This window comes from Taeniopygia guttata, chromosome 31, assembly GCF_048771995.1.
Source record: "Taeniopygia guttata chromosome 31, bTaeGut7.mat, whole genome shotgun sequence".
Taxonomy (NCBI): Eukaryota; Metazoa; Chordata; class Aves; order Passeriformes; family Estrildidae; genus Taeniopygia; species Taeniopygia guttata.
The window spans coordinates 1,102,479-1,116,578 of NC_133056.1; the positions used below are offsets into that span (position 1 = coordinate 1,102,479).

Sequence of the window (14,100 nt, forward strand, 5' to 3'; positions counted from 1 at the left end):
AGTGTCACCTCAGTGTCACCAGTGTCCCCTCAGTGTCACCTCATCACCCCCACAAACCCCTGTCCCCCCCCATCCCTGCCCTCGGCCGTGTACTGCATCGAGGACAAGATGTGAGTGTCACCTGTGTCACCTGTGTCCCCTCAGTGTCCCCTCAGTGTCACCTCAGTGTCACCTGTGTCCCCTCGGTGTCCCCTCAGTGTCCCCTGTGTCCCCTCAGTGTCACCTCAGTGTCCCCTCAGTGTCACCTCAGTGTCCCCTGTGTCACCTGTGTCCCCTCAGTGTCACCTCAGTGTCACCTGGGTGTCACCTGTGTCACCTCATCACCCCCACAAACCCCTGTCCTCCCCATCCCTGCCCTTGGCCGTGTACTGCATCGAGGACAAGATGTGAGTGTCCCCTCAGTGTCCCCTGTGTCACCTGTGTCACCTGTGTCACCTCAGTGTCACCTGTGTCACCTCTGTGTCCCCTCAGTGTCCCCTGTGTCCCCTCAGTGTCACCTCATCACCCCCACAAACCCCTGTCCCCCCCCCATCCCTGCCCTCGGCCGTGTACTGCATCGAGGACAAGATGTGAGTGTCACCTGTGTCACCTGTGTCCCCTGTGTCACCTGTGTCCCCTCAGTGTCCCCTCAGTGTCCCCTCAGTGTCACCTCAGTGTCACCTGTGTCATCCCTTGTGTTACCCGCTGTGTCACCCTGAGCCTCCCAGTGTCCCTGTTGTCCCCAGTGATGTCCCCGTGTCCCCATGTCCATCGATGACCACTACAGCTGCCAGGAGCTGTCCCCAGTGATGTCCCCAATGTCCCCATGTCCATCGATGACCACTACAGCTGCCAGGAGCTGTCCCCAGTGATGTCCCCAATGTCCCCAACGCTGTCCCCGTGTCCCCAGGGCCATCGATGACAAGTACAGCCGCCGGGAGCAGGTCCCCAATGTCCCCAGGGATGTCCCCAATGTACCCAGTGATGTCCCCAGTGATGTCCCCAGTGTCCCCAACACTGTCCCCGTGTCCCCAGGGCCATCAATGACCAGTACAGCTGCCAGGAGCTGTCCCCAATGCTGTCCCCAATGTCCCCAGGGATGTCCCCAATGTCCCCAACGCTGTCCCCAATGTCCCCATGTCCATCAATGACCACTACAACTGCCAGGAGCTGTCCCCAGTGATGTCCCCAGGGATGTCCCCAATGTCCCCAGGGATGTCCCCAATGTCCCCAGTGATGTCCCCAATGTCCCCAACACTGTCCCCGTGTCCCCAGGGCCATCGATGACAAGTACAGCCGCCGGGATCAGGTCCCCAATGTCCCCAGTGATGTCCCCAACGCTGTCCCCAATGTCCCCAGTGATGTCCCCAGTGATGTCCCCAATGTCCCCAACAATGTCCCCAATGTCCCCAAGGCTGTCCCCGTGTCCCCAGGGCCATCGATGACAAGTACAGCTGCCGGGAGCAGGTCCCCAATGTCCCCAGTGATGTCCCCAGTGATGTCCCCAGTGATGTCCCCAATGTCCCCACTGTCCCCAGGGCCATCGATGACAAGTACAGCCGCCGGGAGGAGTTCCGGGGCTTCACGCAGGATTTCAAGGAGAAGGACGGGTACCGGCCCGACGTCAAGATCGAGTACGTGGACGAGACCGGCCGCAAGCTCACCCCCAAAGAGGTGGCGTGTCCCCAAAGTCCCCACGGTGTCCCCAAAACTCCCCACAGTGTCCCCAGAACTCCCCAGAGTGTCCCCAAAATCCCCACGGTGTCCCCAGAACAGTGTCCCCAAAAATCCCCACAGTGTCCCCAAAGCTATCCACAGTGTCCCCAGAACACCCCAGTGTCCCCAAAATCCCCACAGTGTCCCCAAAATCCCCACAGTGTCCCCAGAACGCCCCAGTGTCCCCAGAACACCCCCAGAGTGTCCCCAAAACTCCCCAGAGTGTCCCCAGAACACCCCCACAGTGTCCCCAGCATCCCCACGGTGTCCCCAAAACTCCCCACAGTGTCCCCAGAACTCCCCAGAGTGTCCCCAGCATCCCCATGGTGTCCCCAAAACACCCCATGGTGTCCCCAACACTCCTCAGAGTGTCCCCAAAAACTCTCCACAGTGTCCCCAAAACGCCTCAGTGTCCCCAGAATAGTGTCCCCAAAACTCCCCAGAGTGTCCCCAGAACACCCCCATGGTGTCCCCAAAATCCCCACGGTGTCCCCAGAACGCCCCAGTGTCCCCAGAACTCCCCACAGTGTCCCCAGAACAGTGTCCCCAAAATCCCCACGGTGTCCCCAACACCTCCACAGTGTCCCCAAAACTCCCCACAGTGTCCCCAGAACTCCCCACAGTGTCCCCAGCACTCCCCATGGTGTCCCCAGAACTCCCCATGGTGTCCCCAAAACTTCTCAGTGTCCCCACCATCCCCATGGTGTCCCCAAAACACCCCATGGTGTCCCCAACACTCCTCAGAGTGTCCCCAAAACTCTCCACAGTGTCCCCAAAACTCCCCACAGTGTCCCCAGAACGCCCCAGTGTCCCCAGAACCCCCCCAGAGTGTCCCCAAAACTCCCCACAGTGTCCCCAAAACTTCTCAGTGTCCCCAGCATCCCCATGTGTCCCCAAAACACCCCATGGTGTCCCCAGCAGTCCTCAGAGTGTCCCCAAAACTCCCCACAGTGTCCCCAAAACTCCCCACAGTGTCCCCAGAACACCCCATGGTGTCCCCAGAACACCCCATGGTGTCCCCAAAACTCCCCACAGTGTCCCCAGAACTTCTCAGAGTGTCCCCAGCATCCCCATGGTGTCCCCAAAACACCCCATGGTGTCCCCAACACTCCTCAGAGTGTCCCCAAAACTCTCCAGAGTGTCCCCAGAACACCCCACAGTGTCCCCTGCTGTCCCCTGACCCCAAAATGTCCCCAAACCTCCCGGTTACCCCAAAGTCTCCCACATCACCCCTGGTGTCCCCAACCCCCCTCCAGTGTCCCCTAATGTCCTCAATGTCCCCAACATGTCCCAAATGTCCCCCAATATCCCCGATGTCCCCAAGCCCTCAATGTCCCCAATGTCCCAAATGTCCCCAATGTCCCCAACATGTCCCAATGTCCCCAATGTCCCCGATGTCCCCAATGTCCCCAACATGTCCCCAATGTCCCAAATGTCCCCAATGTCCCCAATGTCCCCAACATGTCCCGATGTCCCAAATGTCCCCAATGTCCCCAATGTCCCCGATGTCCCCAACATGTCCCCGATGTCCCAAATATCCCCAATGTCCCCAATGTCCCCAATGTCCCCAATGTCCCCGATGTCCCAAATATCCCCAATGTCCCCAATGTCCCAAATGTCCCCAATGTCCCCAATGTCCCCAATGTCCCAAATGTCCCCAATGTCCCCAACATGTCCCAATGTCCCCGATGTCCCCAGGCCTTCCGGCAGCTCTCCCATCGCTTCCACGGGAAGGGCTCGGGGAAGATGAAGACGGAGAGGAGGATGAAGAAGTTGGATGAGGAGGCGGTGAGGGGGATTTTGGGGGATTTTGGGGGAATTTGGGGGATTTTGGGGGAATTTGGGGGATTTTTGGGACCCCCCGCTGCTCCTATTGAGGTCCCCACTCCAATTTTGGGATCTCCACTCTAATTTTGGAGTCTCCAATTTTGGGGTCAGAAGGTTTTGACCCCAGTTTTGGGGTTCCCGGGATGTTTTTGAGGTCGTTGGCCCAAATTTTGGGATCCTCCAGCCTGATTTTGGGGTCCCCTGGAGGATTTTGGGGTCCCCTGGAGGATTTTGGGGTCCCCCCAGCTCCACTGGAGAATTCCAGCCCAATCTGGGGACCTCGAACCCCAATTTTGGGGTCTCCCCATGGTTTTGGGGCGATACCCTGGGATCGAGGGGTTCCCTTGGGATTTTGGGCTTTTTTCCCCAGATTTTTTTTTGGGAATTCCCAAACTTTTTGGGGTCCTCCTGATTTTTGGGGCGCTCCTCTGATTATGGGGTGCAGCCACCAAAGAAGGGGAACCCCAATGTCCCCGTGGGGATGGCAGCCCCCAAAACCTGGGGGGGGTTCCCTTTGCGATTTGGGGAATTTTTGGGGTTTTTTTCCCAAGATTTTTTTAGGAATTCCCAAATTTTTTGGGGTCCTCCTGATTTTTGGGGCGCTCCTCTGATTATGGGGTGCAGCCACCAAAGAAGGGGAACCCCAATATCCCCCTGGGGATGGCAGCCCCCAAAACCTGGGGGGGGTTTTCTTTGCGATTTGGGGAATTCTTGGGGTTTTTTTCCCCAGATTTTTTTGGGGGGAATTCCCAAAGTTTTTGGGGTCCTTCCTCCTGATTTTGGGGCGCTCCTCTGATTATGGGGTGCAGCCACCAAAGAAGGGGAACCCCAAATGTCCCCCTGGGGATGGCAGCCCCCAAAACCTGGGGGGGGGTTCCCTTTGCAATTTGGGGAATTCTTGGGGTTTTTTTCCCAAGATTTTTTTGGGGGAATTCCCAAACTTTTTGGGGTCCTCCTGATTTTTGGGGCGCTCCTCTGATTATGGGGTGCAGCCACCAAAGAAGGGGAACCCCAATGTCCCCCTGGGGATGGCAGCCCCCAAAACCTGGGGGAGGGGTTTTCTTTGCGATTTGGGGAATTTTGGGGTTTTTTTGGGGGGGTTTTCGGGGTTTTTGGGGTGGCCCCGATTTGGGGTTCACCCCCTCATTTTTGGGGTGCAGCTGCTGAAGAAGATGAGCTCCAGTGACACCCCCCTGGGCACGGTGGCGCTGCTGCAGGAGAAGCAGCGGGCGCAGAAGACGCCGTACATCGTCCTGAGCGGCTCCGGCAAGAGCATGAACGCGTGAGCGCCAAACTGGGAGCACTGGGAGGGACTGGGAGGGACTGGGATGGACTGGGGGGGGATTGGGATGGACTGGGATGGACTGGGAGCACTGGGAGGGACTGGGGGGGACTGAGAGGGAACTGGGAGAGGATTGGGATGGACTGGGGAAGGACTGGGAGGGAACTGGGGAAGGACTGGGAGCACTGGGAGGGACTGGGGGGGACTGGGATGGACTGGGGGGGATTGGGATGGACTGGGGAAGGACTGGGAGCACTGGGAGAGGATTGGGAGGGAACTGGGAGCACTGGGAGGGGATTGGGATGGACTGGGGAAGGACTGGGAGCACTGGGAGGGGACTGGGATGGACTGGGGGGGGGCTGGGGGGGAACTGGGATGGATTGGGGAAGGACTGGGAGGAACTGGGAGGATCTGGGAGAGGATTGGGAGGGAACTGGGGGGACTGGGATGGACTGGAAAGGAACTGGACGAACTGGGATGGACTGGGATGGACTGGGAGCACTGGGAGGGACTGGGGGGGAACTGGGATGGACTGGGGGGGATTGGGAGGGAACTGGGATGGACTGGGGGGGATTGGGAGGGACTGGGGGGGGACTGGGATGGACTGGGAAGGACTGGGAGCACTGGGAGGGACTGGGAGAGGATTGGGAGGGAACTGGGGGGATTGGGATGGACTGGAAAGGAACTGGGATGGACTGGGAGCACTGGGATGGACTGGGAGCACTGGGAGCACTGGGAGGGACTGGGAAAGGACTGGGAGGGAACTGGAGGAACTGGGATGGACTGGAAAGGAACTGGAGGAACTGGGATGGACTGGGAGCACTGGGAGCACTGGGAGCACTGGGTCACTGACCCCCCTTTTCCTTCCAGGAACACCATCACCAAGTGAGGGGCACGGGGGACACTTGGGGACAACCTGGGACAGCCCGGGGACACCTTTGGGTCACTGCTGGACACCCTGGGGACACTTGTGGGACTCTTCAGGACACCCCTGGAGCCCTGGGGACACTCTGGGGACACCCCTGGGGACACCCTTGGGACTGGGACACCCCTGGGGACACCCCTGGGGACACCCCTGGGGACACCCCTGGGGACATCCCTGGGTGGGGACACCCTTGGGGACACCCTTGGGGACAATAAAATCCTCCGGGAGTCACTCTGTGTCACCGCGTGTCACTGGGGGGGAGGTGACACACAGAGCCACCCCAGTGCCACCAGCGTCCTTTATTGGGGAGCGTCCCCCTGCCCCGTGTCCCCCCTGTCCCCATTGTCCTGTGGCTGTGGGGTCCCGGTCTTGTCACCGGTGTCACTCGTGTCACCCGGGTGTCCCCGGGGTCCGTGGTGCTCCGAGCTGTCCCCAGTGTCCTCCTTGTCCCCGTCGCTGTCCCCGGTGTCCTCCTCCTTGTCCCCGTCGCTGTCCCCGGTGTCCTCCTCGCTGTCCCCGGTGTCCCCGTCGCTGTCCCCCGTGTCCTCCTCGCTGTCCCCGTCGCTGTCCCCGCTGTCCCCAGGGGTCCCCCCCCGGTTGGTGTTGACAAAGAGCCCCTGGTCGTCACTGGGGGGGACACACGGGGGGGTCACAGTGTCCCCAAGTGTGACATCGTGTCCCCAAGTGTGACACCGTGTCCCCAAAGTGACACCGTGTCCCCAAAGTGACATCGTGTCCCCAAATGTGACACCGTGTCCCCAAATGTGACACCGTGTCCCCAAAGTGCCACCGTGTCCCCAAAGTGCCACCGTGTCCCCAAGTGTGACACCGTGTCCCCAAAGTGCCACCGTGTCCCCAAGTGTGACATCGTGTCCCCAGTGTGCCACCGTGTCCCCAAGTGTGCCACCGTGTCCCCAAGTGTGACACCGTGTCCCCAAAGTGCCACCGTGTCCCTAAAGTGACATCGTGTCCCCAAGTGTGACATCGTGTCCCCAAAGTGCCACCGTGTCCCCAAGTGTGACACCGTGTCCCCAAAGTGACACCGTGTCCCCAAGTGTGCCACCGTGTCCCCAAAGTGCCACTGTGTCCCTAAGTGTGACACCGTGTCCCCAAGTGTGACATCGTGTCCCCAAAGTGCCACCGTGTCCCCAAGTGTGACACCGTGTCCCCAAAGTGCCACCGTGTCCCCAAGTGCCACCGTGTCCCCAAGTGTGACACCGTGTCCCCAAAGTGCCACCGTGTCCCCAAAGTGCCACCGTGTCCCCAAGTGTGACATCGTGTCCCCAAGTGTGACATCGTGTCCCCAAGTGTGACACCGTGTCCCCAAAGTGCCACCGTGTCCCCAAAGTGCCACCGTGTCCCCAAGTGTGACATCGTGTCCCCAAGTGTGACACCGTGTCCCCAAGTGTGACATCGTGTCCCCAAAGTGCCACCGTGTCCCCAAGTGTGACACCGTGTCCCCAAAGTGCCACCGTGTCCCCAAGTGCCATCGTGTCCCCAAGTGTGACACCGTGTCCCCAAAGTGCCACCGTGTCCCCAAAGTGCCACCGTGTCCCCAAGTGTGACATCGTGTCCCCAAGTGTGACACCGTGTCCCCAAGTGTGACATCGTGTCCCCAAAGTGCCACCGTGTCCCCAAAGTGCCACCATGTCCCCAAGTGTGCCACCGTGTCCCCAAAGTGCCACCGTGTCCCCAAGTGTGCCACCATGTCCCCAAAGTGCCACCGTGTCCCCAAAGTGCCACTGTGTCCCCAAATGTGACACCGTGTCCCCAAATGTGACACCATGTCCCCAAAGTGCCACCATGTCCCCAAATGTGACACCGTGTCCCCAAAGTGCCACCGTGTCCCCAAAGTGCCACTGTGTCCCCAAGTGTGACATCGTGTCCCCAAAGTGCCACCGTGTCCCCAAAGTGCCACCGTGTCCCCAAGTGTGACATCATGTCCCCAAAGTGCCATCGTGTCCCCAAGTGTGACACCGTGTCCCCAAAGTGACATCGTGTCCCCAAAGTGCCACCATGTCCCCAAGTGTGCCACCATGTCCCCAAAGTGCCACCGTGTCCCCAAAATGCCACCATGTCCCCAAAGTGCCACCGTGTCCCCAAGTGTGACATCGTGTCCCCAAGTGTGACACCGTGTCCCCAAAGTGCCACCGTGTCCCCAAGTGTGACATCGTGTCCCCAAGTGTGACATCGTGTCCCCAAGTGTGACACCGTGTCCCCAAAGTGCCACCGTGTCCCCAAGTGTGACATCGTGTCCCCAAGTGTGACACCGTGTCCCCAAAGTGCCACCGTGTCCCCAAGTGTGACATCGTGTCCCCAAGTGTGACATCGTGTCCCCAAGTGTGACATCGTGTCCCCAAAGTGCCACCGTGTCCCCAAAGTGCCACCGTGTCCCCAAGTGTGACACCGTGTCCCCAAAGTGTGCCACTGTGTCCCCAAAGTGCCACCGTGTCCCCAAAGTGACATCGTGTCCCCAAGTGTGACACCGTGTCCCCAAGTGTGACACCGTGTCCCCAAGTGTGACATCGTGTCCCCAAAGTGCCACCATGTCCCCAAAGTGCCACCATGTCCCCAAAGTGCCACCGTGTCCCCAAAGTGCCACCGTGTCCCCAAGTGTGACATCGTGTCCCCAAGTGTGACACCGTGTCCCCAAAGTGCCACCGTGTCCCCAAGTGTGACACCGTGTCCCCAAGTGTGACACCGTGTCCCCAAAGTGCCACCGTGTCCCCAAGTGTGACATCGTGTCCCCAAAGTGCCACCGTGTCCCCAAGTGTGACACCGTGTCCCCAAGTGTGACATCGTGTCCCCAAAGTGCCACAGTGTCCCCAAAGTGCCACCGTGTCCCCAAAGTGCCACCATGTCCCCAAGTGTCCCCTTGACCCCATTCTGACCCCTCCTCCCCTTTACTGTCCCCATTAATGACCCCCAATTACCCCCCCTAATTATCACCCCCCAATTAACCCCATTAATTATCACCCCCACAATTAACCCCCCTATTATCACCCCCCTATTATCACCCCCCTAATTAATCCACAATTATCACCCCCACAATTAACCCCATTAATTATCACCCCCACAATTAACCCCCCTATTATCACCCCCCTAATTAATCCACCATTATCACCCCCCTAATTAATCCATAATTATCACCCCCCTAATTAATCCACCATTATCACCCCCTCAATTAAGGTCCCATTATTGTCCTCACTTACAAACCCCAATTAACACTAATTATTGCCCCCAATTAACACCTCCGTTGTTCCTCATTAATTAAACTCCCATTAGCGCCCCCCAATTAATACTTCCATTAACCCAAATTAATTAACATCCCATTATTGGCCGCAATTAACCCCCATTACCACCCCCAATTATCCAATTAAATTAAAATTAAAACAAATCCCAATTAAAACCCCATTACTGCCCCCAATTAACACCCCCATGGCTGGTCCCCCGTTAATTAGCACCTCTAATTATCCCCCCCTAATTAACTCACCCCTCCCGGGGGTTTTTCCTCTCCAGGGGGGCGAAGGCCTCGGGCCTGTGGGGGGAGGGGCGGTCACAGGGAGGATTTTGGGGTGAATTTTGGGAATTTTGGGGTGTTTTGGTGAATTTTGGGGTGATTTGGGAATTTTGGGGTGTTTTGGTGGATTTTGGGGTTATTTGGGAATTTTGGGGTGTTTTGGTGAATTTTGGGGTGATTTGGGAATTTTGGGGTGTTTTGGTGAATTTTGGGGTTATTTGGGAATTTTGGGGTGTTTTGGTGAATTTTGGGGTGATTTGGGAATTTTGGGGTGTTTTGGTGAATTTTGGGGTGATTTGGGAATTTTGGGGTGTTTTGGTGAATTTTGGGGTGATTTGGGAATTTTGGGGTGTTTTGGTGGATTTTGGGGTTATTTGGGAATTTTGGGGTGTTTTGGTGAATTTTGGGGTTATTTGGGAATTTTGGGGTGTTTTGGTGAATTTTGGGGTTATTTGGGAATTTTGGGGTGTTTTGGTGAATTTTGGGGTGATTTGGGAATTTTGGGGTGTTTTGGTGAATTTTGGGGTTATTTGGGAATTTTGGGGTGTTTTGGTGAATTTTGGGGTGATTTGGGAATTTTGGGGTGTTTTGGTGGAGTTTGGGGGTATTTTTGGGAGGTTTTTTTGAGTTTTGGGGGGTTTGGGGTATTTAGGGGAATTTTGGGGTATTGGGGGGTGGCGATTTGGGATATTTTGGGGTGGTTTGGGGTTATTTTGGGGTGATTTGAGCTGTTTCGGTTTTGTGGTATTTTGGGGGGATTTGGGGAAATTTGGGGAGTTTTAGGGGAATTTGGGTTTTTCTTTGGGTATTTTGGGGCTGTTCAGGGATATTTTGGGGGGTATTTTTGGGTTTTGGGGTATTTTGTGTTTGGGGGGGTGTTTTAGGGCAGTATGGTGTATTTTTGGGTTTTGGGGAATATTTTGGGGTATTTTGGGGTTTGGGCGGCTATTTTTGGGTTTTGGGGGGTATCTTAGGATATTTTTGGGTTTGGGGGGGTATTTTTGGGTTTTGGGGGGGTATTTTGGGTTATTTTTGGGTTTGGGTGGCAATTTTGGGATTTTGGGGGATATCTTAGAATATTTTTGGGTTTGGGGGGGTATTTTGGGGTAGTTTTGGGTTTGGGGGGGTATTTTGTGGTAATTTTGGGGTATTTTGGGGTTTGGGTGGCTATTTTTGGGTTTTGGGGGATATCTTAGGATATTTTTGGGTTTGGGGGGGTATTTTGGGGTAGTTTTGGGGTATTTTTGGGTTTGGGGGGGTATTTTGGGTTATTTTGGGTTTTGGGTGGCTATTTTTGGGGCAGTATGGTGTATTTTTGGGTTTTGGGGGATATCTTATGATATTTTTGGGTTCGGGGGGGTATTTTGGGTTATTTTTGGGTTTGGGTGGCAATTTTTGGGTTTTGGGGGATATCTTAGGATATTTTTGGGTTTGGGTGGTTATTTTTGGGGCAGTATGGTGTATTTTTGGGTTTTGGGGGGTATCTTAGGATATTTTTGGGTTTGGGAGGTATTTTGGGGTATTTTGGGGCAGTATGGTGTATTTTTGGGTTTTGGGGGATATCTTAGGACATTTTTGCGTTTGGGGGGGTATTTTGGGGTTTTAGGGGATATCTTAGGATACTTTTGGGTTCGGGGGGTTATTTTGGGGTATTTTGGGGTATTTTGGGGTCCTACCAGAGCCCCTGGCGCTGCAGCGAGCGCACGTGGGGCGGGAGCAGCACCAGGGAAATTTCGGCTTTGACCTTGGAGCCCTCCAGGATGGGATCCACGAGCAGGAAATCGCCTGGGGGGACACGGGGTCACCCAGGGGTCACTGGGGTCACCCAGGGGTCACCAAGGGGTCACCCAGGGGTCACCGAGGGGTCACCGAGGGGTCACCGAGGGGTCACCCAGGGGTCACCCAGGGGTCACCTGGGGTCACCCAGGGGTCACCCAGGGGTCACCGAGGGGTCACCCAGGGGTCACCCAGGGGTCACCCAGAGGTCACCCAGGGGTCACCCAGGGGTCACCCAGGGGTCACCGAGGTCACCGGGACACAGGAGTGGCCTGGGGACACACACAGGGACAGGGGGACAAAGGGACGGGGACAGCGCCGGGGTGGGGAGGGGACAGTGGGGGAGGGAGGGTGACAATGACAAAGTGACAAAGAGACGGTGGCAGCGCCCCGGTGACACAAAACAGGGATGTGGTGGCACTGCCCTGGTGACAATGACAAAGTGACAGTGACGCCAGACAGTGCCAAGATGGCGGTGACAGGGTGACAATGGCACAGTGACAATGACAGGGTGCCAGTGACAGTGACAGGGTGGGAGTGACACAGTGACAACGACAAGGTGACAGTGACAGGGTGGCAGTGACATGGTGGCACTGCCCAGTGCTAGTGCCCTGGTGACAATGACAAAGTGACAGTGCCAAGATGGCAGTGACAGGGTGACAATGGCACAGTGACAATGACATGGTGACAGTGACAGGGTGGCAGCAACAGGGTGACAATGACAAAGGACTGGCACAGTGACAGTGACAGGGTGGCAGTGACAGGGTGGCAATGGCACAGTGACAATGACAGGGTGACAATGACAAGGTGACAATGACAGGGTGATAGTGACGGGGTGGCAATAACACAGTGACACCATGACAGGGTGACAATGACAGGGTGACACAGTGACAATGACAAGGTGACAATGACACAGTGACAAAGACAGGATGATAATGACATGGTGACAGTGCCAAGATGGCAGTGACAGGGTGACAATGACAGGGTGACAGTGACAGGGTGACACAGTGACAATGACAAGGTGACAGTGACAGGGTGACAATGACAGGGTGACAGTGACAGGGTGACACAGTGACAATGACAAGGTGACAGTGACACAGTGACAATGACAGGGTGACAATGACATGGTGACAGTGACAGGGTGGCAGTGACAGGGTGACAATGACAGGGTGATAGTGACAGGGTGGCAGGGTGACAATGACATGGTGACAATGACACAGTGACAAAGACAGGGTGACAATGACACAGTGACACCGTGACAGGGTGACAATGACAGGGTGACACAGCGACAGTGACAGGGTGACAGTGACAGGGTGGCGGTGTCACCTCTCTTGATCCAGATGTGCCGCCGGAAGCGCGGTGGCATGCTGGCCAGGAACCGCGTCCCCTCCGCCGTCTCCACCTCGTGCAGGTTGTTCCCCGGTGTCCCCAACACCTGTGGGGACACTCAGTGTCCCCTCAATGTCCCCAATGTCCCCAATGTCCCTGCAGTGTCCCCAGTGTCCCCCTCAATGTCCCTGGTGTCCCCAATGTCCAAAATGTCCCTGCAGTGTCCCCAGTGTCCCCCTCAATGTCCCTGGTGTCCCCAATGTCCCTGCAGTGTCCCCAGTGTCCCCCTCAATGTCCCTGGTGTCCCCAGTACCCCCAATATCCCCCCAATGTCCCCAACCTCCCCAGTGTCCCTGCAGTGTCCCCGATGTCCCCTCAGTGTCCCCAGTGTCTCAAATGTCCCTCCAGTTCCCCCCGATGTCCCAAATCCTCCCAATGTCCCCAGTGTCCCCAATATCCCAAATGTCCTCCCAATCCCCCCGATGTCCCCAATCCCCTGGTGTCCCCGGTGTCCCCAGGGTTCCCAATGTCCCCAGTGTCCCTTCAGTGTCCCCAGTGTCCCAAGTGTCCCTCCAGCCCCCCCGATGTCCCAAATCCTCCCAATGTCCCCAGTGTCCCCAGTATCCCAAATGTCCTCCCAATCCCTCCAATGTCCCCAACCCCCCCGGTGTCCCCGGTGTCCCCGCGCTGTCCCCAGTCCCCCGGTGTCCCCAATGTCCCCGATGGCCCCAGTCCCCCGATGTCCCCCCGATGTCCCCAACCCCCCGGTGTCCCCGGTGTCCCCGGTGTCCCCCGACGTCCCCGGTGTCCCCGATGTCCTCAATGTCCCTGCGCTGTCCCCAATCCCCCGGTGTCCCCGATGTCCCCCCGGTGTCCCCGATGTCCCCTCAGTGTCCCCAGTGTCCCAAATGTCCCTCCACTTCCCCCCGATGTCCCAAATGTCCTCCCAATCCCCCCAATGTCCCCAACCCCCCGGTGTCCCAGGGGTTCCCGATGTCCCCAATCCCCCGGTGTCCCCAATGTCCCCCCGATGTCCCCGGTGTCCCCGCTGTCCCCAATGTCCCCCCGGTGTCCCCAATGTCCCCCCGGTGTCCCCAGTGTCCCCGCTGTCCCCAATCCCCCGGTGTCCCCGGTGTCCCCGGTGTCCCCAACCCCCCTGGTGTCCCCAGGGTTCCCGATGTCCCCAATGTCCCCGCGATGTCCCCAATGTCCCCCCGCTGTCCCCGCTCTCACCCTGACCACGCTCTGCCCCTCCGCGGGCTGCACGCGCTCCTCCAGCAGTTCCCTCACCACGTGCTTCCGCTTGGTGGCGCGCGACATCGCGGGGCTGGGGGGACACGGGGGGGGCTCAGGGACCCCCGGCGGGGGGGGAGGGGCGGGGGGGAGCCCCGGGACCCCCCCGGGACCCCCCGGGACCCCCCCCGGGACCCCCCCCCGGCCCCGCCCCCACCGAGCGGCGCCCGCTCACCTGCGGCGGCACTTCCGGGTACAGCGGCGGCGGCGGCGTCACTTCCGGGAAGGAAGGCGGAAACGGAGGAGGCCACGCCCCTCTATAGGCGGGGTCAAATACAGACTCCGCCCAAAAGGGGCGGGGCTAACAGTACCGGGTGGGCGTGGCCTAAACGAAACCACGCTGTGATAAATGAATGGGCGCGTTTGGGGGCGGGGCCAGGAAAGATGGCGGGACTTTATTATTTATTATGCAAATGATGGGCTGGATCACCGAGGGGCTCGCGCCAATCAGCT

At 57.8% G+C, this 14,100-nt stretch overlaps 2 protein-coding genes across 3 annotated transcripts in view; one reads left to right on the forward strand and one right to left on the reverse strand.

Annotated features, from left to right (window-relative positions):
• The window catches only part of SART1 (spliceosome associated factor 1, recruiter of U4/U6.U5 tri-snRNP), a 38,307-nt gene extending 32,347 nt beyond the window's left edge, over window positions 1–5,960 (forward strand). Inside the window, exons 17-20 of one of the 2 annotated variants that reach the window (XM_072920149.1) lie at window positions 1,518–1,653; window positions 3,394–3,483; window positions 4,683–4,804; window positions 5,675–5,960. In XM_072920149.1, coding sequence (XP_072776250.1) covers window positions 1,518–1,653; window positions 3,394–3,483; window positions 4,683–4,804; window positions 5,675–5,693 — 367 coding nt within the window. In that variant the 3' untranslated portion in view covers window positions 5,694–5,960. Of the gene's footprint in view, window positions 1–1,517; window positions 1,654–3,393; window positions 3,484–4,682; window positions 4,805–5,674 lie in introns of those variants that run through there. The other variant, XM_072920150.1, reaches the window with a different exon arrangement.
• A 3-nt stretch (window positions 5,961–5,963) lies between these two features.
• EIF1AD (eukaryotic translation initiation factor 1A domain containing) lies at window positions 5,964–13,972 on the reverse strand. The gene is made up of 6 exons (XM_072920171.1): window positions 13,823–13,972; window positions 13,588–13,681; window positions 12,352–12,460; window positions 10,926–11,034; window positions 9,223–9,267; window positions 5,964–6,356 (listed from the first exon to the last, which is right to left on the reverse strand). The coding sequence occupies exons 2-6, from the start codon at window positions 13,672–13,674 to the stop codon at window positions 6,029–6,031; spliced, it is 678 nt and encodes a 225-aa protein (XP_072776272.1). The 5' UTR covers window positions 13,675–13,681; window positions 13,823–13,972; the 3' UTR covers window positions 5,964–6,028.
• Between the last annotated feature and the right edge of the window lie 128 nt (window positions 13,973–14,100).